General features: G+C 46.3%; 1 protein-coding gene across 2 annotated transcripts; it reads left to right on the forward strand.

The window, feature by feature from the left end:
• The first annotated feature begins 17,604 nt into the window (after positions 1–17,604).
• LOC124646550 (REF/SRPP-like protein OsI_017815) lies at positions 17,605–19,672 on the forward strand. Of its 2 annotated transcripts, none has more exons than XM_047186654.1 (3): positions 17,605–17,841; positions 17,923–18,177; positions 18,991–19,672. In XM_047186654.1, exons 1-3 carry the CDS (start codon positions 17,791–17,793, stop codon positions 19,444–19,446), a joined length of 762 nt encoding a protein of 253 aa, XP_047042610.1. In that variant the 5' UTR covers positions 17,605–17,790; the 3' UTR covers positions 19,447–19,672. The 2 variants fall into 2 exon arrangements, with proteins under 2 accessions (XP_047042610.1, XP_047042611.1); XM_047186655.1 differs by having other exon boundaries at positions 17,606–17,841; positions 17,926–18,177.
• The last annotated feature ends 472 nt before the right edge of the window (positions 19,673–20,144 follow it).

A 20,144-nucleotide genomic window follows, 5' to 3' on the forward strand; every position in this document is an offset into this window, starting at 1 on the left:
TGCCATTATATTTTTGTGGATTATGCTTTAGTGACTACCGCTTTTACACTAAATAGAGCATCATCATGATCCGTTGAAATGACACCATAAGAGTTATGGCATGGGTATAACCCTAATAGTCCTTTCTTTAAATTTTGGTCTAAGAGTTTACAACCAAAATCGGATGAATGTCTTTGTTGGATATCCCAGAGATTTAATTGGGAATTCTTTCCACGAGACAAAGACAAAAGTGTTTGTCAATGTTTCTTATTTTCAAGAAATTGTTTCTAGCGAAATATTTTGAGTGGGAGGACAATAGAACTTGATAAGGTTTATGAACCTGAGCATAATGATCAGAGTAGCGCAGCATCGGAAATTGGTTCCGGAAGCGACCGCGACGATCATGGCTCCCATGACTACAAAGTGTTTTTAGCCATGGAGATCGAAGTACATATTTGAACCTTGTAGATATGGTTTACTTTGTGATCAAATAAATGATTTGTGGACAATGATAAACCAACTACAAACAAAGAAGTTATGATGGGCCCTGACTCCGTTAAAATGGCTATACGCCATGAAATCCAAGATAGATGAATACTTTTTGAAAGTAAATGGATCTATAAAATTGATGGACTTGGATGAAATATCCTTGAAGAAGCTCAACTTGTCGAAAAGTTGTTTACGACAAAGTTCTAAGAGTTGACTACGATAAGATTAGATCTTCCGTAGCAATGCTTATAGTCTATGTGGATTATTCTAGTAATCACTACATATTTCTTTTATGAGATATGCTAGTAGGATGGCAAAATACATTACTTATCAGAAGTATGTATTAAAGGTGTATACAAGATACAACCAAGAGTTTTGCTGGTCCGTGGAATACTAGATAGGTATACGAACTTCAATTGGATGAAGTAAGTATCGCGGAGTTAGAATCTTCACCAGATGAAATAGTCAAAGAGTTTTTGATTTCATCAGAGACGATGAAGAGGCTTGTATTTGCAAGAAATTAAGTGGGAGCGCTAAGACATATTTATAATACTTTATGTATGTGACATATAGTTGGTTATAAATGATGTAATTATATACTTGATTAAAAAGGTTTCATTGAGAAATTAACTTCAATGAAAAGATATGGACTGAAACAAATTTAGTGTCAAGATCTATGAAGATAGATTGAAACACAAAATAAGTTTAAGTCAAAGTACATATAATGGATATTGAAATAGTTCAATATAGAAATATTAAGAAAATGTTCTTATCATGTGAAGTTTTAACAAGACTTGAGTGTATCTGACACTCAATGAGTAAAAACACATGAGTGATTATAAATCACGAATAATATGTACACAATCAGATATCATAAAGTGTTATGAGCATATATCAGAATGATTCATATGATGATCATGGGACGACAGTAAGAATATCCTTGAGTACTTTAGAAGAACTAAGGATATATATATATATATTTGTATGAAGAAATGACAAACAAATCGCTGTAAGGTGTTACATCGATATTGGTTTTGTCACATATAAAATATAATTTCAATCTCAAATTAGACTAAGTGTTGTTTAAAAGGTAGCACAATGAGCTAGAAGTTGTCTATGCTAGATTTAGAAGAGTTCTAAATATTGTGACGGATTCTACAAAAGAAGGCAGAGTATGTCATTGTTTTGACAATGACAAAGGATGTTAAGTCAAGAGGTTTTTTGAGAACATGGTGTAATTCCGACGGAATCAGAACTTTGAAGCTATATTGTGTATGACAATATTAGTGACATATTTCAGACCGCGGAATTAAGGTTCCACCAGAAGACCAAACATATTTAATGCCGACTCATTTGGAAATGAGTGATGCGTTGAGACGCAAATGAATTACAAAATACATACGTTTCTGAGCGTGTCCGATCCGTTGACTAAAAACCTCTCCCGTGAGCAATACATGATAAAGCACCATAAGGCCAAGGTGTTATATCTTTACAAATGTAAACTAGATTATTGACTCTAGTGCAAGTGGGAGACTGAAGGAGATATGCCCTAGAGGCAATAATAAAGTGGTTATTATTTATATCTTTATGTTTATGATAAATGTTTATATATCATGCTATAATTGTATTAACCGAAACATTAGTACATGTGTGATATGTAGACAACAAGAAGTCCCTAGTATGCCTCTTAAACTAGCTTGTTGATTAATGGATGATTAGTTTCATAATCATGAACATTGGATGTTATTAATAACAAGGTTATATCATTATATGAATGATGTAATGGACACACCCAATTAAGCATAGCATAAGATCTCGTCATTAAGTTATTTGCTATAAGCTTTGATACATAGTTACCTAGTCCTTATGACCATGAGATCATGTAAATCACTTATACCGGAAAGGTACTTTGATTACATCAAACGCCACTGCGTAAATGGGTGGTTATAAAGGTGGGATTAAGTATCCGGAAAGTATGAGTTGAGGCATATGGATCAACAAAGGGATTTGTCCATCCCGATGACGGATAGATATACTCGGGCCCTCTCGGTGGAATGTCGTCTAATGTCTTGCAAGCATATGAATAAGTTCATAAGAGACCACATACCACGGTATCGAGTAAAGAGTACTTGTCGGAGACGAGGTTGAACAAGGTATAGAGTGATACCGATGATCAAACCTCGGACAAGTAAAATATCGCGTGACAAAGGGAATTGGTATCGTATGTGAATGGTTCATTCGATCACCGAAGTCATCGTTGAATATGTGGGAGCCATTATGGATCTCCAGATCCCGCTATTGGTTATTGGTCGGAGTGAGTACTCAACCATGTCCGCATAGTTCACGAACCGTAGGGTGACACACTTAAAGTTGGATGTTGAAATGGTAGATCTTGAATATGGAATGGAGTTCGAATATTTGTTCGGAGTCCCGGATGAGATCCCGGACATCACGAGGAGTTCCGGAATGGTCCGGAGAATAAGATTCATATATAGGAAGTCATATTCCAAGTTTGGAAATGATCCGGTGCATTTATGGCAGGTTCTAGAAGGTTCTAGAAAAGTCCGGAAGAAATCACCATGGAAAGTAGAGTCCCGGAGGGACTCCACCTTGCATGACCAGCCAACCCTAAAGGGGAGGAGTCCAAGGTGGACTCCCCTAGGGTGGCCGGCCAACCCACCTCAAGGAAAGGTGGGAGTCCCACCTTGGGTAGGACTCCCTCCTTGAGTAGGTTTCCCACATATGGGAGGTTTTAGTGTTGGGGTCTTATTCGAAGACTTGGACTAGAACTCTTGGTGCTTCCACCTATATAATGAGGGGCATAGGAGAGGGGGCTGATCACTTCAAGCCTCAGCCTTGGCCGCACCCCTTAGAGGGCCGGCGCCCAACCCCCTCTCTCCCCAAACCCTAGCGGTCTCTCTCCTCCACCACATCCCGCACGCTTAAGCGAAGCTCCGCCGGATTTCTCCACCATCACCGACACCACGCCGTCGTGCCTGTCGGATTCAAGAGGAACTACTACTTCCGCTGCCCGCTGGAACGGGAGGTGGACGTCGTCTTCATCAACAACCGAACGTGTGACCGAGTACGGAGGTGCTGCCCATTCGTGGCGCCGGAAGCGATCGTGATCAAGATCTTCTACGCGCTTTTGCAAGCGGCAAGTGAACGTCTACCGCAGCAACAAGAGCCTCCTCTTGTAGGCTTTGGAATCTCTTCAAGGGTGAGACTCGATACCCCCTCGTTGCTACCGTCTTCTAGATTGCATCTTGGCTTGGATTGCGTGTTCGCGGTAGGAAATTTTTTGTTTTCTATGCAACGTTATCCTACGGATCCTCCCCGTCAAATGTGCACGGGACTTCCGACCACCCGACATACCGCGGCACAGCCGGAACCGTGGCGTTCGGGATCCGGGTAGCTGACTTGGTAGCGCGGACCGTTGGGGTTCCGAGGAAAGTGTGGTAAGCCCCCACGCTCTTTTTATCGAATGGGTTGGATTTTCCTCGCGGATCCTGCCTTGGGATCCGGCGAGTTATCATCCTCATCCATCGCCTCGAACTATCATCTTCTTTGTCCTTGTTCATTCCCTTGCCACCTTTGCCGCGTGGGCGGTGCTTCCGGCGCGCTTGTATCCCGCCTCCGGGTCGTTCTTTAGATCATTGACCCACTTGCAGTTGCGGTTGGTGTGAGTGGACTTCCCTGTAGCCGGATCCAGATGGGCCAGGCAGGGCATGTCTCTGTACTCCTCATAGGTTTGCGGGGCGCGGGATCCGCCAGCTGTGACCTCGGAGGTATGCTGCTGACCCCTGCCGGCTCCGCCTCCGCGTCCGCGTCCTCTGCCGCCTCCTGAACCTCCGCGTTGAAACGCCATGGCGATCATCTCGGATCCGCCACTCTTCTGGTCATCAGGGTTCTTGCGCTTATGGCTGCTGCTGCTACCGTTGTCACGGTTCTTCTTTTGCTGATGCAGGGGGATTGCTGTGGCTGCGAGATCACCGCCTGCGTCGTCATCGGCGGCAGTGTGATCGCTGGCGATGGTGATCATGTCGTCCAACGTCAGTTGATTTGCATTGACCAAGCAAGTTAGCTTGTGTCGCAGCAATCCTCCTCGCTGCAAGCCCCCAATGAAGGCGTGCATTGCTGTGCGGTTGTCAACGTTCTCGCACTCGTTTCTGCATGCCAACCATCGGGTGAGGAAATTCCTCGATGTTTCGCCCTTCTTCTGGATACATGCCTGCAGGTCGCTTGTTGTGGCAGGTCTCTTGTATGTGCCCCTGAAGTGTTTCTCGAAAGCGTTCTTCAGGTCGAACCAGCAAAAGATGGAATTTTTCTCGAGGTCGCTGAGCCAGATCCGGGCTGGACCTACAAGGTACAACTGAAGCATGCGGCAGGCGATGTTAGGGGTTCCTCCGGCAAAGGTTACATCATTGTTGTAATCCTCAATCCAGGTATCCGGCCTTTCGGTGCCATCATAATGCTTCAGGTTTCCGGGTAGCTTGTGGTTCATCCTTGGCTTTGGTTCCTCTCGAATCATCCTGCCAAAGCACTTCGGACCAATGTAGTCGGTTCTGTATTCGTTGAGGCGATCCCGTGCGTCGCGTGAGCCGTGGCGAGGAGACTTTGAGCGAGAGCGAGATCTTCGACCGTTGCCTCCGCCTCCACCTCCGCCGCCACCGCTAGGTGGTGGTGAGGGAGACCTGCGAGGTGGGCGGTTCGATTTCTTGCTTCCGCCTTCTGACTCTCCTCGGCCTTCCTGGTGCTGGCTCCGGCTTCTGTAGCTGCCTTCGCCGTGGCGCTGGCTGCCCTGGTCATTCCGGCGAGGCTCCGGGTCGCGGCTCCGGCGAGGCTCTGGGTCCCGCTCCTCGTTCCGACTCCTCCTGGGCTCGGTCTCACGAACATTGTTCTGGTTCCGGCGAGGTTCCGGCGAGCGCTCCCTGATGGGGTTCGTAGCATAGAAAACAAAAAATTTCCTACCGCAAGACGAATAAAACCAATAGATCTAATCTATGGAACACCCAAGATCTAATCTACAAGATCGAAGCAACGAGATGGAGATGAGACTAACCCTCGAAGATTCCAAAGCCTACGAGATTAATCTCGTTGTTGGTGTAGACGATCGTTCCATGCCGCAATCCGGCAAGCACTTCCGTACTCGGTCATGTGTACGGTGTCGATGAAGCCCATCCTCTTCCCGTTCCATCGGGCAGCGGAGTTGTGGTAGATCCCCTCGGAATCCCAGCAGCACGACGGCGTGGTGGTGGTGGTGGAGGAGAAAAGCTCCAGGGCTTCGCCTAAGCTGGAGTAGACTTGTGGTGGAGGAGAGAGGGGCGGCGCGACTTTGGTGTGTAGAGACAAGTGGCCGGCTGCCCCTCTCCTCTATTTATAGAGGGAGGGGCGGCCAAGGCAGCCCCTTGGGCCCCACCAGCGCACGTAAGGAAAGGGGGATCAGAAATCATCCCCTTCCAAGTTTGCTTCCCCTTCCAAAATTGCTCCTCGATTTTAGGGATTTGATCTTATCCTCCGGGATTTGATCTTATCCCTAGGGGGCTGGCCGGCTGGGCCTTGAGGGCTAGGTGCCCCTGGCCCATTAGGCCAGGCTGCACTCCCTTGGCCCATGTGGTCCCTCCCGGGGTGGTGGGCCCACCGGTGGCCCTCTAGAACCTTCTAGAAGCTTCGGTCAAACACCGAAACTTTTTCCGAACCCCGGAAAATAACTTCCCATATATGAATCTTATTCTCCGGACCATTCCGGACCTCCTCGTGATGTCCTGGATCCCATCCGAGACTCCGAACAAACTTCGGTCTCCATCTCATATTCCGAATCTACTTATGCGACATCGAACCTTAAGCGCGTCACCCTACGGTTCGCGAACTATGCGTACATGGTCGAGACTCCTCTCCGAGCAATAACCAATAGCGGGATCCGGAGATCCATAATGGCTCCCACATATTCAACGATGACTTAGTGATCGATTGAACCATTTACATACGATGCCGATTCCCTTTGTCTCGCGATATTTTACTTGTCCGAGGTTCGATCATCGGTATCTCCATACCTTGTTCAACCTCGTTACCGACAAGTACTCTTTACTCGTACCGTGGTATGTCATCTCTTATGATCCAATCATATGCTTGCAAGCTAATCGTACGACGTCCACCGAGAGGGCCCAGAGTATATCTATCCGTCATCGTGATGGACAAATCCCACTATTGATCCATATGCCTCAACTCACACTTTCCAAATACTTAATCCCATCTTTATAACCACCCATTTACGCAATGGCGTTTGATGTAATCAAAGTACCCTTCCGGTGTAAGTGATTTACATGATCTCATGGTCGAAGGACTTAGGCAACTATGTATCGAAAGCTTATAGCAAATGAAACTTAATGACTTGATCTTATGCTACGCTCATTTGGGTGTGTGTCCATTATATCATTCACCTAATGACATAACCTTGTTATTAATAACATCCAATGTTCATGATCACGAAACCATGATCATCCATTAATCAACAAGCTAGTTATACAAGAGGCTTACTAGGGACTCCTTGTTGTTTACATAACACACATGTACCAATGTTTCGGTTGATACAATTATAGCATGGGATGTAAACATTTATCATGAACACTAAGATATAACAATAACTAATTTATTATTGCCTCTTGGGCATATCTCCAACAGTCTCCCACTTGCACTAGAGTCAATAATCTAGTTTACATTTATAAAGATATAACACCTTGGCCTTCTGGTGCTTATCATGTTTTGCTCACGGGAGAGGTTTTAGTCAATGGATCTCGACTGTTCGTAAACGTATGTATTGTGCAATTCATTTGCGTCTCAACGCATCACTCATTTTCCAAATGAGTCGGCATATATGCTTAGTCCTTCCGGTGGAACCTTAATTCCGCGGTCTGAAAATAAGTCACTAATATTGTCATACACAATATAGCTTCAAAGTTCGGACACTATCGGAACCGCACCAAGTTCTCAAAGAACTCCTCGACTTAACATCCTCGACTCATTGTCAAAACAATGACATACTCGCTCTTCGTTTGTAGAATCCGTCACAATATTTAGAACCGATCTAAATCTAGCATAGACTTCTTCTAGCTCATTGTGCTACCTTTTAAACAACACTTAGCCTATTTGAGATTGAAATTTTACTTTTATATGTGACCAAACTAATATCGGTGCAACACTTTACAGCGATTTGTTTGTCATTACCCATATAAAAATATATATATCCTTGGTTCTTCTAAAGCACTCAAGGATATTCTTACTGTTGTCCAATGATCATTACATGAATCATTCTGGTATATGCTCGTAACACTTTAGAGCACAGGACACCTGTCTTTGTACATATTATTCATGATCGAAAATCACTCATGTGTTTTTACTCATTGAGTGTCAAATACACTCAAGTCTTGTTAAACCTTCACATGGAAAAGAACACCTTCTTAACATTTTTATATTGAACTACTTCAATATTCATTCTATGTACTTCGACTTAAATTTATTATGTGTTTCAATCTATCTTCATAGATCTTGACACTAAATATGTTTCAGTCCATATCCTTTCATTGAAATTAATTCTCAATGAAACCTTTTTTTTTAATCATTTATATAATTACATTATTTATAATCAACGATATGTCATCTACATAAAGTATTATAAATATGTCTCAGCGCTCCCACTTAATTTCTTGCAAATGCAAGCATCTTCATCGTTTCTAATGAAATCAAAAACTCTTTGACTATTTCATTCGGTGAAGATTCCAACTCCGTGATACTCACTTCATCCAATTGAAGTTTGTATACCTATCTAGTATTCCACGGACTAGCAAAAACTCTTGGTTGTATCTAGTATACATCCTTCATACACACTTCTGGCAAGGAATGTATTTCTGCCATCCTACTATCATATCTCATAAAAGAAATATGTAGCGATTACTAGAATAATCCACATAGACTTTAAGCATTGCCACGTAAGATCTAATCTTATCGTAGTCAACTCTTTGAACTTTGTCGTAAACAACTTTTCGATAAGTCAAGCTTCTTTAAGGATATTCCATCCAAGTCCATCTATTTTATAGATCCATTTACCTTCAAAAAGTATTCATCTATCTTGGATTTCACGGCGCATAGCCATTTTAACTGAGTCGTGGCCCATCATAACTTCTTTGTATGTAGTTGGTTTATCATTGTTCAAAAACAATCCTTTGTCCACAAATCATTTATTTGATCACAAAGTAAACCATACCTACAAGGTTCAATGTGTACTTCGATCTCCATGGCTAAAACACTTTGTAGTCATGGGAGCCATGATCGTCGCGGCCGCTTCCGAACCAATTCCGATGCTCGCGCTACTCGATCATTACGCTCAGTGTTCATAAACCTTATCAAGTTCTATTGTCCTCCCACTCAAATACTTCGCTAGAAAACAATTTCTTGGAAATAAGCAAGTAACATTAACAAACACTTTTGTCTTTTACTTCATAGTGTGAAGAATTCCCAATCCATTCTCTTGGGATAACCAACAAAGACATTCATCCGGTTTTGGTTGTAAACTCATTTACTTATACCAAAATTTTAAGAAAGGACTATTAGGGTTTATACCCATGCCATAACTTGTATGGTGTCATCTCAACGGATCATGATGATGCTCTATTCAAAGGTAAAAGCGGTAGTCTCTAAAGCATAATCCATAAAAATATAATGGCATCAATATTTTATCTCATCTTTGATCCAACAAGGTTTGGATATGTCTCTCGGATACTTCATCATCACTATGATACTCCAAGAAACGTGAGGTTGTAGAACGATTTCATAACTCTCTTAGATGTTCGCTAAAACTCGTAATTCAAATATTTCCACTATGATCCAATCATAGATATTTGACTTTTCTATTACGATGATTTCCACTTCATGCTGAAATTTATTTGAATCTATTCAAATGTCTCAAACTTCTTCCTTATCGAAATATATCCACATATATATACTCAATTCATTGTTAGAAGTTTTCATGAAGTAGAAGAATCTCCCGCACACAACTATGCCCAGTGAACCATATACATCACTATGTATGTTTCCACTAAGTTAGTTGCCCGTTCAACTCTTGGCCTATGAACGGTATTTAAGTCATTTCCTTTTAGAAGAGATTTGCAAGCGCCAAATGATTCAAAAATCATATGACTCCAAAATTCCATTCAAATGGAGTTCCTTCATGCGTTCCTTTCTAACATGACCTAAATGGCGGTTCCACTAATGAGTGGAGTTCAAATCATTTGCCTTATGGCATTTTAGCGTCGTTGTTATGTATGTGTCACCATTAAGATTTATAATAACTTATCCATCGTACATGGAGCAATGTCATAATTTGAACAACTCATTGTTTTCATTTGACCAGAGCAAAATAACAATTTATTAAGTTCTTTATTATAAACTCTAAGGGCTAGGTAGAATGCCAACGACAAACATAATAACACTTTATTATGTTCCGTACGTGCATTATTACCACATTCCTTATCACCACTTAGGCCATCGTATTCTTGTATTGCGTTGTATTGTATGACATCTCATACCAACCAATCTGGTACAAATACCCAAGAATTTTATTATGTGACCAAATAAGGAATATATCCATAACATGTATATCATCTATATACACCTGAGCTAGACTTTCTAGTCTTTTTCTTTCTTTCTGCCAAAATATCTTTGTGGTTTCTCTTTTAGCTTTCCCCATTCTCGAAAAACACTTCACCTTCAATAACTTCTAGGTCCATTGGTCAAATATCAATAACCTTGAGGTTCTTACTTTGAAGTTGATCATCATATGACAAGTGTTCCATACTTCACTATTAGTAACTTTGTAATATGATGAACAATTTCACTCATAATTTTATCCATCATATCATGACGACTTTCCGAGACCATGTCTGTACATGCTAGGCTCGTAAAGTTTAACCTCGCATTCGCATGTGCAAATCTGGCTTGCACCCGTTGTATGCACACGTAGAATCTATCACACCCGATCATCACGTGATGCTTCGAAACGACGAGTCTTAGCAACGGTGCATACTAAGGACGATCACTTCATGGATATGCGAATATCGTTAGTGCCCAACTTAGTTGGAGGATTGGGACGCCCGGCGTCTTCAACCTTCGTACATTCCCATAAAACTTATGAGTTTATGTAGTCTCACTAGATTATATTCTATCATCTTGCAATAAGGTCTTAGATATCACATATATCTCATACCTCGCTTATTTCGAAAACAAAATTTTCAGCTCCTTACTTTTCAAACGGATTTGAACTTCAAGTTTCATGGAGACAAGATGATTTTGTACTAATTGAAACCATTGCTCTTTGAATCATCAATGTGAGGTTTACTAAAAGTTTGCATTAGGACTTAATCATATCTTGATTCTTTAACAATACGGTACCAGTCCGTAAAGTTACTTGTCGACTTAACAAGTATTTCTATCTCAATTACAAGACTAGCGCATGGTAGAAAACGGATGCCAATTCTACAAACTTTAATTCAAAATACTATTCGGACTATGTTCATGATAATTAGTTCATGTTTTAATCTAATTACTAATGAACTCCCACTTAATACAACATCCCTCATGGTTGTTAAGTGGCACACGATCCATATCCACTACACCAAAACCGATCATCACGTGAGATGATGTAGCTTCAATGGTGAACATCAACATGTTGATCATATCATCCATATGACTCGTGTTCAACCTTTCGGTTTCTCGTGTCCCGAGGCCATGTCTCGTACATGCTAGGCTCGCCAAGCAAACCCAAGTATTCCGCGTGTGCAAACATGGCTTACACCCGTTGTATGTGAACGTAGAATCTATCACATCCGATCATCACGAGATGCTTCAAAACGACGAACCGTAGCAACGGTGCATACGAGGGGAGAACACTTTATTATCTTGATATTAATGTGAGGGATCATCTTATAATGCTACCGTCGCGATCTAAGCAAGATAAGATGCATAAAGGATTAACATCACATGCAATTCATAATATGTGATATGATATGGCCTTTCTTCTTGTGCTTTTGATCTCCATCTCCAAAGCACACGAGCATGATCTCCATCATCACCAAGCATTGCACCAAGGTCCATGGCACCGCTTCATGGTTGTCCATCACTTATAGCTACTATAACAACTACTTGAAATAAAGCTATTACATGAAGAATAGACACGCAGGTCTTAACAAATTTAAAGACAACCATTAGGCTCCTGCCGGTTGCCATAATACAATAATGAACATCTCATACATCAAATATAATCATCATCACATCATGGCCATATCACATCACCAAACCCCGCAAAAACAAGTTAGACGCCTCTAATTTGGTTTGCATATTTTACGTGGTTTAGGGTTTTCGAGTAAGATCCAATCTACCTACGAACATGAACCACAACGGTGATACTAGTGTTGACAATAGAAAGTGCAAATTGGAATCTTCACTATGGTGGGAGAGACAGACACCCGCAAAGCCACTTATGCAATACAAGTTGCATGTCAAGCGTGGAGCAAGTCTCATGAGACGCGGTCATGTAAAGTTAGCCCGGGCCGCTTCATCCCACCATCCCGCAAGATGCAAAGTACACAAACTAAAGCAACAAAAGCATCAACGCCCACAAAACCATTGTGTTCTACTCGTGCAACGTATCTATGCATAGACATGGCTCTGATACCACTGATGGGGTTCGTAGCATAGAAAACAAAAAATTTCCTACCGCAAGACGAATAAAACCAATAGATCTAATCTATGGAACACCCAAGATCTAATCTACAAGATCGAAGCAACGAGATGGAGATGAGACTAACCCTCGAAGATTCCAAAGCCTACGAGATTAATCTCGTTGTTGGTGTAGACGATCGTTCCATGCTGCAATCCGGCAGCACTTCCGTACTCGGTCGTGCGTACGGTGTCGATGAAGCCCGTCCTCTCCCCGTTCCAGCGGGCAGCGGAGGTGTGGTAGATCCCCTCGGAATCCCAAGCAAGCACGACGGCGTGGTGGTGGTGGTGGAGGAGAAAAGCCGCAGGGCTTCGCCAAGCCGGAGCAGCACTTGCGGTGGAGGAGAGAGGGGGCGGCAGTACTTTGGTGTGTAGAGACAAGTGGCCGGCTGCCCCTCTCCTCTATTTATAGAGGGAGGGGCGGCCAAGGCAGCCCCTTGGGCCCCACCAGCGCACGAAGGAAAGGGGGATCAGAAATCATCCCCTTCCAAGTTTGCTTCCCCTTCCAAAATTGCTCCCTCGATTTTAGGGATTTGATCTTATCCCTCCGGATTTGATCTTATCCCTAGGGTGGCTGGCCAGCTGGGCCTTGAGGGCTAGGTGCCCCTGGCCCATTAGGCCAGGCTGCACTCCCTTGGCCCATGTGGTCCCTCCCGGGGTGGTGGGCCCACCGGTGGCCCTCTAGAACCTTTCTAGAAGCTTCGGTCAAACACCGAAACTTTTTCCGAACCCCGGAAAATAACTTCCCATATATGAATCTTATTCTCCGGACCATTCCGGACCTCCTCGTGATGTCCTCGGATCCCATCCGAGACTCCGAACAAACTTCGGTCTCCATCTCATATTCCGAATCTACTTATGCGACATCGAACCTTAAGCGCGTCACCCTACGGTTCGCGAACTATGCGACATGGTCGAGACTCCTCTCCGAGCAATAACCAATAGCGGGATCCGGAGATCCATAATGGCTCCCACATATTCAACGATGACTTAGTGATCGATTGAACCATTTACATACGATGCCGATTCCCTTTGTCTCGCGATATTTTACTTGTCCGAGGTTCGATCATCGGTATCTCCATACCTTGTTCAACCTCGTTACCGACAAGTACTCTTTACTCGTACCGTGGTATGTCATCTCTTATGATCCAATCATATGCTTGCAAGCTAATCGGACGACATTCCACCGAGAGGGCCCGGAGTATATCTATCCGTCATCGGATGGACAAATCCCACTATTGATCCATATGCCTCAACTCACACTTTCCAAATACTTAATCCCATCTTTATAACCACCCATTTACGCAATGGCGTTTGATGTAATCAAAGTACCCTTCCGGTGTAAGTGATTTACATGATCTCATGGTCGAAGGACTTAGGCAACTATGTATCGAAAGCTTATAGCAAATGAAACTTAATGACTTGATCTTATGCTACGCTCATTTGGGTGTGTGTCCATTATATCATTCACCTAATGACATAACCTTGTTATTAATAACATCCAATGTTCATGATCACGAAACCATGATCATCCATTAATCAACAAGCTAGTTATACAAGAGGCTTACTAGGGACTCCTTGTTGTTTACATAACACACATGTACCAATGTTTCGGTTGATACAATTATAGCATGGGATGTAAACATTTATCATGAACACTAAGATATAACAATAACTAATTTATTATTGCCTCTTGGGCATATCTCCAACACTCCCTGCTTCTGTTTCTTGGCAGCACGTTGTCGCGGATAACAATCCCACCATGCCCTGGGGGCCTGGTGTTTCCGGCTGGACTACGGCGGCGAGGGGGTCGCGGGTAACCGTTGAGCGGAGGAGAGGGGTTGCGGTACTTGTCCCGTCCAGAGTACATTGCATCCTTTCCCTTTCTTGGATCTGACGGTGGCGTTTTTGATGGTACGGGGATCGGATTTGGGTGTTCCCTGGCTTTCCTTCTGCGCTCCGAGGATCCGGTGTGTGATTCGTCATCGGGTCGCCGATCGCGCGCGGCGTCCTTCCGCGCGGTAGATATACGATTATCCGGATTGGATTCCAACCTGCGCGAAGTATCCGCCTTGCTTTGCTGCTGCATTGCTGAAGCGACGAGTGTGCGAAGATAGTTGATATCAACCTCATCGTCCTTCTTCTGCAGTAGTTCCGCAGCTTTTAGCATGTTGTCCTTTGGGGTTTCCAGCGGTCGGTGCTCGGCGGGCGTGGCGAAGTTGATCCTGCGAGGCGGGATTGCTTCTCTAACAATTCGATCGGCCTCCGCCTGTGCATAGGTCATCTTTACTTCCCACTCTTTCGCCATGCCCTTGACCTGCTCGAGTGTAGCAGCAATTTCGCGATCCTCGTCCGGTCGAAAGTTTCCGCCGCACCTGCAGCCTTGTTCCCTTTCTTCCCTTAATGCGGCTTCGGTATCGCCGAGCTTCTTGGCCTGTGGCCAGCATTTCCTGTCCGGTGGCCTCTAGAGCCTCCAGATCTGCGGCGTCGCCCGGGGTTATAGGTTTGTTAAGAATCGCTCGCGCCACCATCTCCTCGGCTCGACGGGATTTCCTCCGAGGAAGAATCCCTCGTGGGGTCGCACCCGAGACATTGGAGATCCTTGGTGGGATGGTTGAGGGTCGGATTGGCTGGTTGGTTCTTCGGATCCAGCTTTGTCCCTCGCGCCGCTATCGTTGCGAGAACCCGCTTAGGCCGGGCGGAGTCGACTTAAGGCCGATCACCGTATCCGTATTCCCTTATCTTGCGAACGAAGTCATCGGACTCCATGGAGGGGGTATCTCCCGAAATTGGGCTCGATTGCCCAAAATCGACTCTTCAACCGGAGTTTCGCTCTCTCCGACAAGCTCGACCTCGATCCGGATCCGCGTTGTGTTCCGGTGCTTCTACCGCTCAGGACCAGCTCCGTCTTCTTGAGGGGCGGTTCCGGCGGTATGGGCCAAGAAGTGTACGAAGTGGCACCTCTGCTTTTCTAACACCTGGGAGACCCAGGTGGATCTGCATCGGTCTTCCACCGTTGTTTCCTGCTCAGGGGCGGATTGGGTGGGCTTTGAAATTTCCAGATCTAAGGCGGAGTCTTCCTTGGGAAGCTCCTGCATCTCAGATCGGATCTTCGCGACAGCATCCAGCTCTGCGGCGGTCGCGTCTGCGTTACTTACCAGTGGGTTTCCGTCGGAATCGACGGTTTCCCCGATGAAGACGTGTATGCCGCCAATTGGGACGATGGAGAGCTTGACGGGGTTTGTCCTAGCCGGAATCCAGCGACTCATCCGGAGGGACGATCGGCGGATTCCCGGCGTAAAGGACGCGCCCCACAGCGATGGTGTCGTCGTAGCTTCCCATGGCGGAACCCTCCCGGCTCCGGCCTCCGGACGCCACGAGCCCCACGGAGGGCGCCAACCGTCGTTGCCTAATCGACGGTACCCCGGAGGAGGGATCCTCACGAGGGGAGAAGAAGTAGGGGCCATAGGGCGGAGTGCTCTCGGGACGGTGGTACGCGAGTTACCCGGCCTTCGGAACACCCGCACGATGACGGGGCCTACCGCCGCTTGTCTGGAATTATCTGGGCGCTTTCGCGTTGTTACAATGAGTTGTGGTTGTGCCTCTAAGGCTCCCGGGATCCGGCTTATATAGGCGCTCGGATCTAGGGTTTACACGGAGAGTCCTAGCCGGAATACAAGTCGCCTAACTACGGTACAAAGCCTTGCCGTGTACGTCAAGGATCCGCCTTCCTTCTAGGTCACGCTGGATCCGGATACTTCATGGGCCTTCACGGATCCGGCCTCCTTCGTAGGTCGGTTAGGATCCGGCTCCTCGTTCCTGGGCTGGACTTCATCCTTCATGATCTACAGCAACTGGGCCGCCCGATGGGCCACATACCTCACCACCAACTATGGGCCACCCAGGCTTGCCGGATCTAGGCCATGCCGTTGATATACCCGGCAACCACGGCCGTCGGCGCAGAGAGTCATTCCTGTAGTGTCTACTGTGCAGGAATTTGGTTCCGTGGTCGGCACAAGACTACGGGTCTCTACTGTATGAGAGCATCTCCAACAGAGGCTGTAAACTAGTCCTGCAAAAAAAAATCGTCAATATACAGCGCCGAACGCGTTTTTGCGCCCTCCAGCAGACACTGCAAATTAGGCCGCGTTGTAAATATTTTTGTGCGCGCGGTAGTTTGCGCTATCCAAAGCTGTGTATCTGATGCGTCGGCTAGCGCGTGCTGTAAACTGGCACTGCGATTCTTGCCACCGCTCGAAGAAAAACGACTCTGAAACATGTTGGCCTCGTGTGCGACGAACGAAGAGGTCCGCCAGCCCCGCCTGGCCTTGCCCGGTCCTTCGCGCTACGATGACGAGGAGATCCAGCGGCCGCGCTTGGCCTCGCCTGTCCCTCCGCATGATCTCCGTCGAGCTCCGTCGGCCCAGCCTGGCCCCGCATCGCGGAGCTCCGCCCACCGCGGATCTCCTCGCACGCCTGCCCTGGGCGTCCGCCGCGGCTAGTGCGAGCTTCGCCCGCCGCTTGCTTGCTGTGACTGCCTCGCTTTGCTGCTCAATCTTTTGCTTCGGCTGCCCCGCACGCGTTGCTAGCTAGATCAATTGCAGCGGCCGCGCGTGCACTGCTAGCTAGATCGATTGCAGCGGCCGCGCGTGCATTGCTAGCTAGATCGATTGCATCGGCCGCGCGCGTATGGAATGGCCGCGGGCGCATGAAATAAACTAGCTTGTTCTCTCTTATTTGGGGCATGTTTAGAGTTGTAAATTTTAGTTGATTTTTTCAGATTTAACTGTTGGCATGTTTGATCTTGTTTGCTGTATGTATGTTGAAAAAATTTGTTTGTGGAGCTCTATTTTACAGCTTCTGCCGAATGGCTGTTTTTGGCTTCTTTGTTTGCGCCGTAAAATAGAACCTCCGGCGAAGCTCGCGTCCGCATCGCGCTGTATCCAAAACGAACGCGCTGCAAACGACTTTTAAAGCGCCAAATTTTAGAACATATGCTCTGAAAAAGATGTCCTGCTGCGGGGTCCAACGCAAAACCACAGACCTCTCTGGATCGCGTCTCGAAACTTCCAGTTTATTCCTCCTTTTTCGTACTCAAAAAAACTGTCGATCAACGGAAAAGGAAACAGCGGACGACGGCGTTCACACACTCGCAGCACCCGTCCCGCGTGAACGGAAAACCGCCCCCCACCGGCACGCGGGCCACCTCCGCGTCACGTCTCCTAGCCACCAATCACTGACAAGTGGGGCCCATACAGCGCGCCCCACCCGTCAGCGACCCGTAACGGCATCCTTCTGGAAGCCCCCACGCTGACGCGAAACGGACAGGCGACGCGAAAATTCCTTAACTCCGAAGGAAAAAAGGCGAAAACAGACGCGTCCGAACGTTTCGTCACCTGCCTATAAGAGATCCGATTCCCCACCTCCACCAAATTCATTCACCAAATCCTCAAAACCCTAGCAGCCAAATCCGACCCGATTCGACCACTTCTTCGTCTAGCTCCCGTCGAATCCGCCGCAGACCAGTCGATCCCACAAGGAATCATCGCACAGATGGCGCAGTCCGGCAGCGACGCCGCCCCGATCAGCACGCACCCCACCGAGGTAACCCGATCTCGCCCCTCTCTTCATCCGATCCCCTTGATCTCTTCTCGAGTTGTTCGCTGATCTGCGGTTTGGGCTGTGCAGGAGGAGGAGGTGACGGTGGAGAGGACGCCGGAGGAGGAGGCGGCCAGGCTCAGGTACCTCGAGTTCGTGCAGCAGGCGGCCGCGCAGGCGGTGGTCCTGGCCGCCGCGGCATACGCCTACGCCAAGCAGGGCGCGGGGCCGCTCCGCCCCGGCGTCGACCACGTCGAGGGCACCGTCAAGGCCGTCGTCGGGCCCGTCTACGACCGCTACCACGCCGTGCCGCTCGACCTCCTCAAGTTCCTAGACCGCAAGGTGAGGGCGCACGAGAGCTGGTTCATTCTCTTATTACCTGGATGCGACGATTTAATTCTCAGTTTAGACCCTAGAGTTTCGTGCTGCCCAGTATTCTCAGAGTTAAAGGGGATGAAATTTGGTTGGGGCTAGCCCTGTCTGATCTTACTGTTGATTGGCTCATTCCTCTGGCTGACCACCTGCATCAACTGAATGCTATAGCCCCCCCTCCAATTGCGCTAATGATTTCGTTCGAAGTTTAATGCTCCTGCCTAGAAATTTAGGTGTTTATTCAATTATCCCCATCTGCTTGCACAACGTGCAATTCAGAGGATACAATTGGTTGTCACCATCTGTCTGTTTGGTGCTGGTTTGTAGGTTTGACTTGTAGCACCTTAGTTGGTGCTAGCCAATGATCATTCATTCACATCATTTCGGTTGAGATGTCGACTTCTTCTCTTGCATCCAACCTGGCTATTCGGTAAAATGGGATTTTACTACGAGGGTGCTGCCATGAATTAAATTATGTGCAATGTGGTAGCATAACAGGATACAATTTATTTGTTCAATTGGCTTGAGGCAGGATGCACTTTGTCTTGATTAACTTGTAATCTCCATTCTAATAGCTGCACAAGTAACACATACGTGTAGTTGGGCACAGGAAATGTGGCATGCTGCTTACACGCCTAAGAACAATACCGTGTTACTTGATTCACTAGCGTGTCTCTTGCGAATTCTTGGAATGGGGTTAATAGCAACTATGAACTAATTTTTACGTCCATGCTTTGTGTCACACGGAACAGCCTCACTGATGCTGAATGTTCAATTTGTCAGGTTGACGAGTCTGTCCAAGAGCTGGACCGTCGTGTCCCACCGGTTGTGAAGGAGGTGCCAACCTATGCCCGCTCTGCGGCGGCTGAGGTGCACAAGACTGGCTTAGTTGGCACCGCCACCGGCCTGGCCAAGTCTGCCATTGCTTGCGCTGAGCCAAAGGCTCGTGACCTCTACACACGCTATGAGCCTGTGGCGGAACGCAAGGCTGCTGAAGCTTGGGCTGCCCTCAACCGTCTGCCTCTTGTTCCATCGGTGACCCGGGCTGTCCTCCCCACCGCTGCACAGCTCTCAGCCAAGTACAACTCTGCCGTGCTTGACGGGGCGAAGCGCGGGAACTCTGTTGCCACTTACCTCCCGCTTGTCCCCACGGAGCGCATCGCGAGGGTGTTCTCCTACCCGCCTACCGACGCTGCTGCAACCTCTGCTCCTGAGATGCAGCCCATCCCGACACAGTAATGATGATAACTTCATCAAGCTGAATTATGTTACTCCCTAGTAGCTAGTCTCTTGTGTAGTGTCTTGTGAACTGGGTTGTCGTGTGGATGTTACTACGGTTTCTGCCTGTGTATGGACGTGACTTGTACTGTGCTGCAGCATCTGCTTTGAGTTTTAGTTTGTTGCATGAACCATTTGTAATGCTTTAAATCCGAGTTATATGATAAATCCATCTGTAAATTCACCATTTGCTGTGTCTGTTGTATAACTCAGTTATTTCTCATTCTTCGTAACAATTCCTTGAATGTATTTAGACTCCATTGCTCTAATGGCGAGCCGGTATAGTCTTCAACTATTTCCAGCTCTCGAGGCCTCGAGCATATTCCAGGGTAGAATAGATCTTATCAGAAGATTTAGCGTGCGGTTGGGATATTTTACCCCAAGCAAATGGAATACCAATTTCTCAAGCTTTCCGTCACGAATTATGTTAACTAATAGCTAGTATGTTGTGTAGTGGTTCTTGTGGACTGGGGTATTAATCTGTCTGTATGGATGGCTGTTGCTGTTGTGCTGCAACATCTACTCGAGTTTTAGTTTACTGCATGAACCATTTGTAATGCTTTAAATTTACATGATAATCCATCTGTAAATTCGTACCATCTGATGCGTGTATGTTGCATTACTACAAATCATTTCTCTTCTGTAGCAATTCCTTGAAT

This window comes from Lolium rigidum, chromosome 4 (assembly GCF_022539505.1).
Source record: "Lolium rigidum isolate FL_2022 chromosome 4, APGP_CSIRO_Lrig_0.1, whole genome shotgun sequence".
NCBI lineage: Eukaryota > Viridiplantae > Streptophyta > Magnoliopsida > Poales > Poaceae > Lolium > Lolium rigidum.

Coding starts and splice junctions, on each gene's coding strand:
- LOC124646550 (XM_047186654.1), top strand. CDS start 17,791: ATGGCGCAGTCCGGCAGCGACGCCGCCCCGATCAGCACGCACCCCACC. Junction 17,842..17,922: donor TCAGCACGCACCCCACCGAG/GTAACCCGATCT, acceptor GTTTGGGCTGTG/CAGGAGGAGGAGGTGACGGT. Junction 18,178..18,990: donor TCAAGTTCCTAGACCGCAAG/GTGAGGGCGCAC, acceptor TCAATTTGTCAG/GTTGACGAGTCTGTCCAAGA.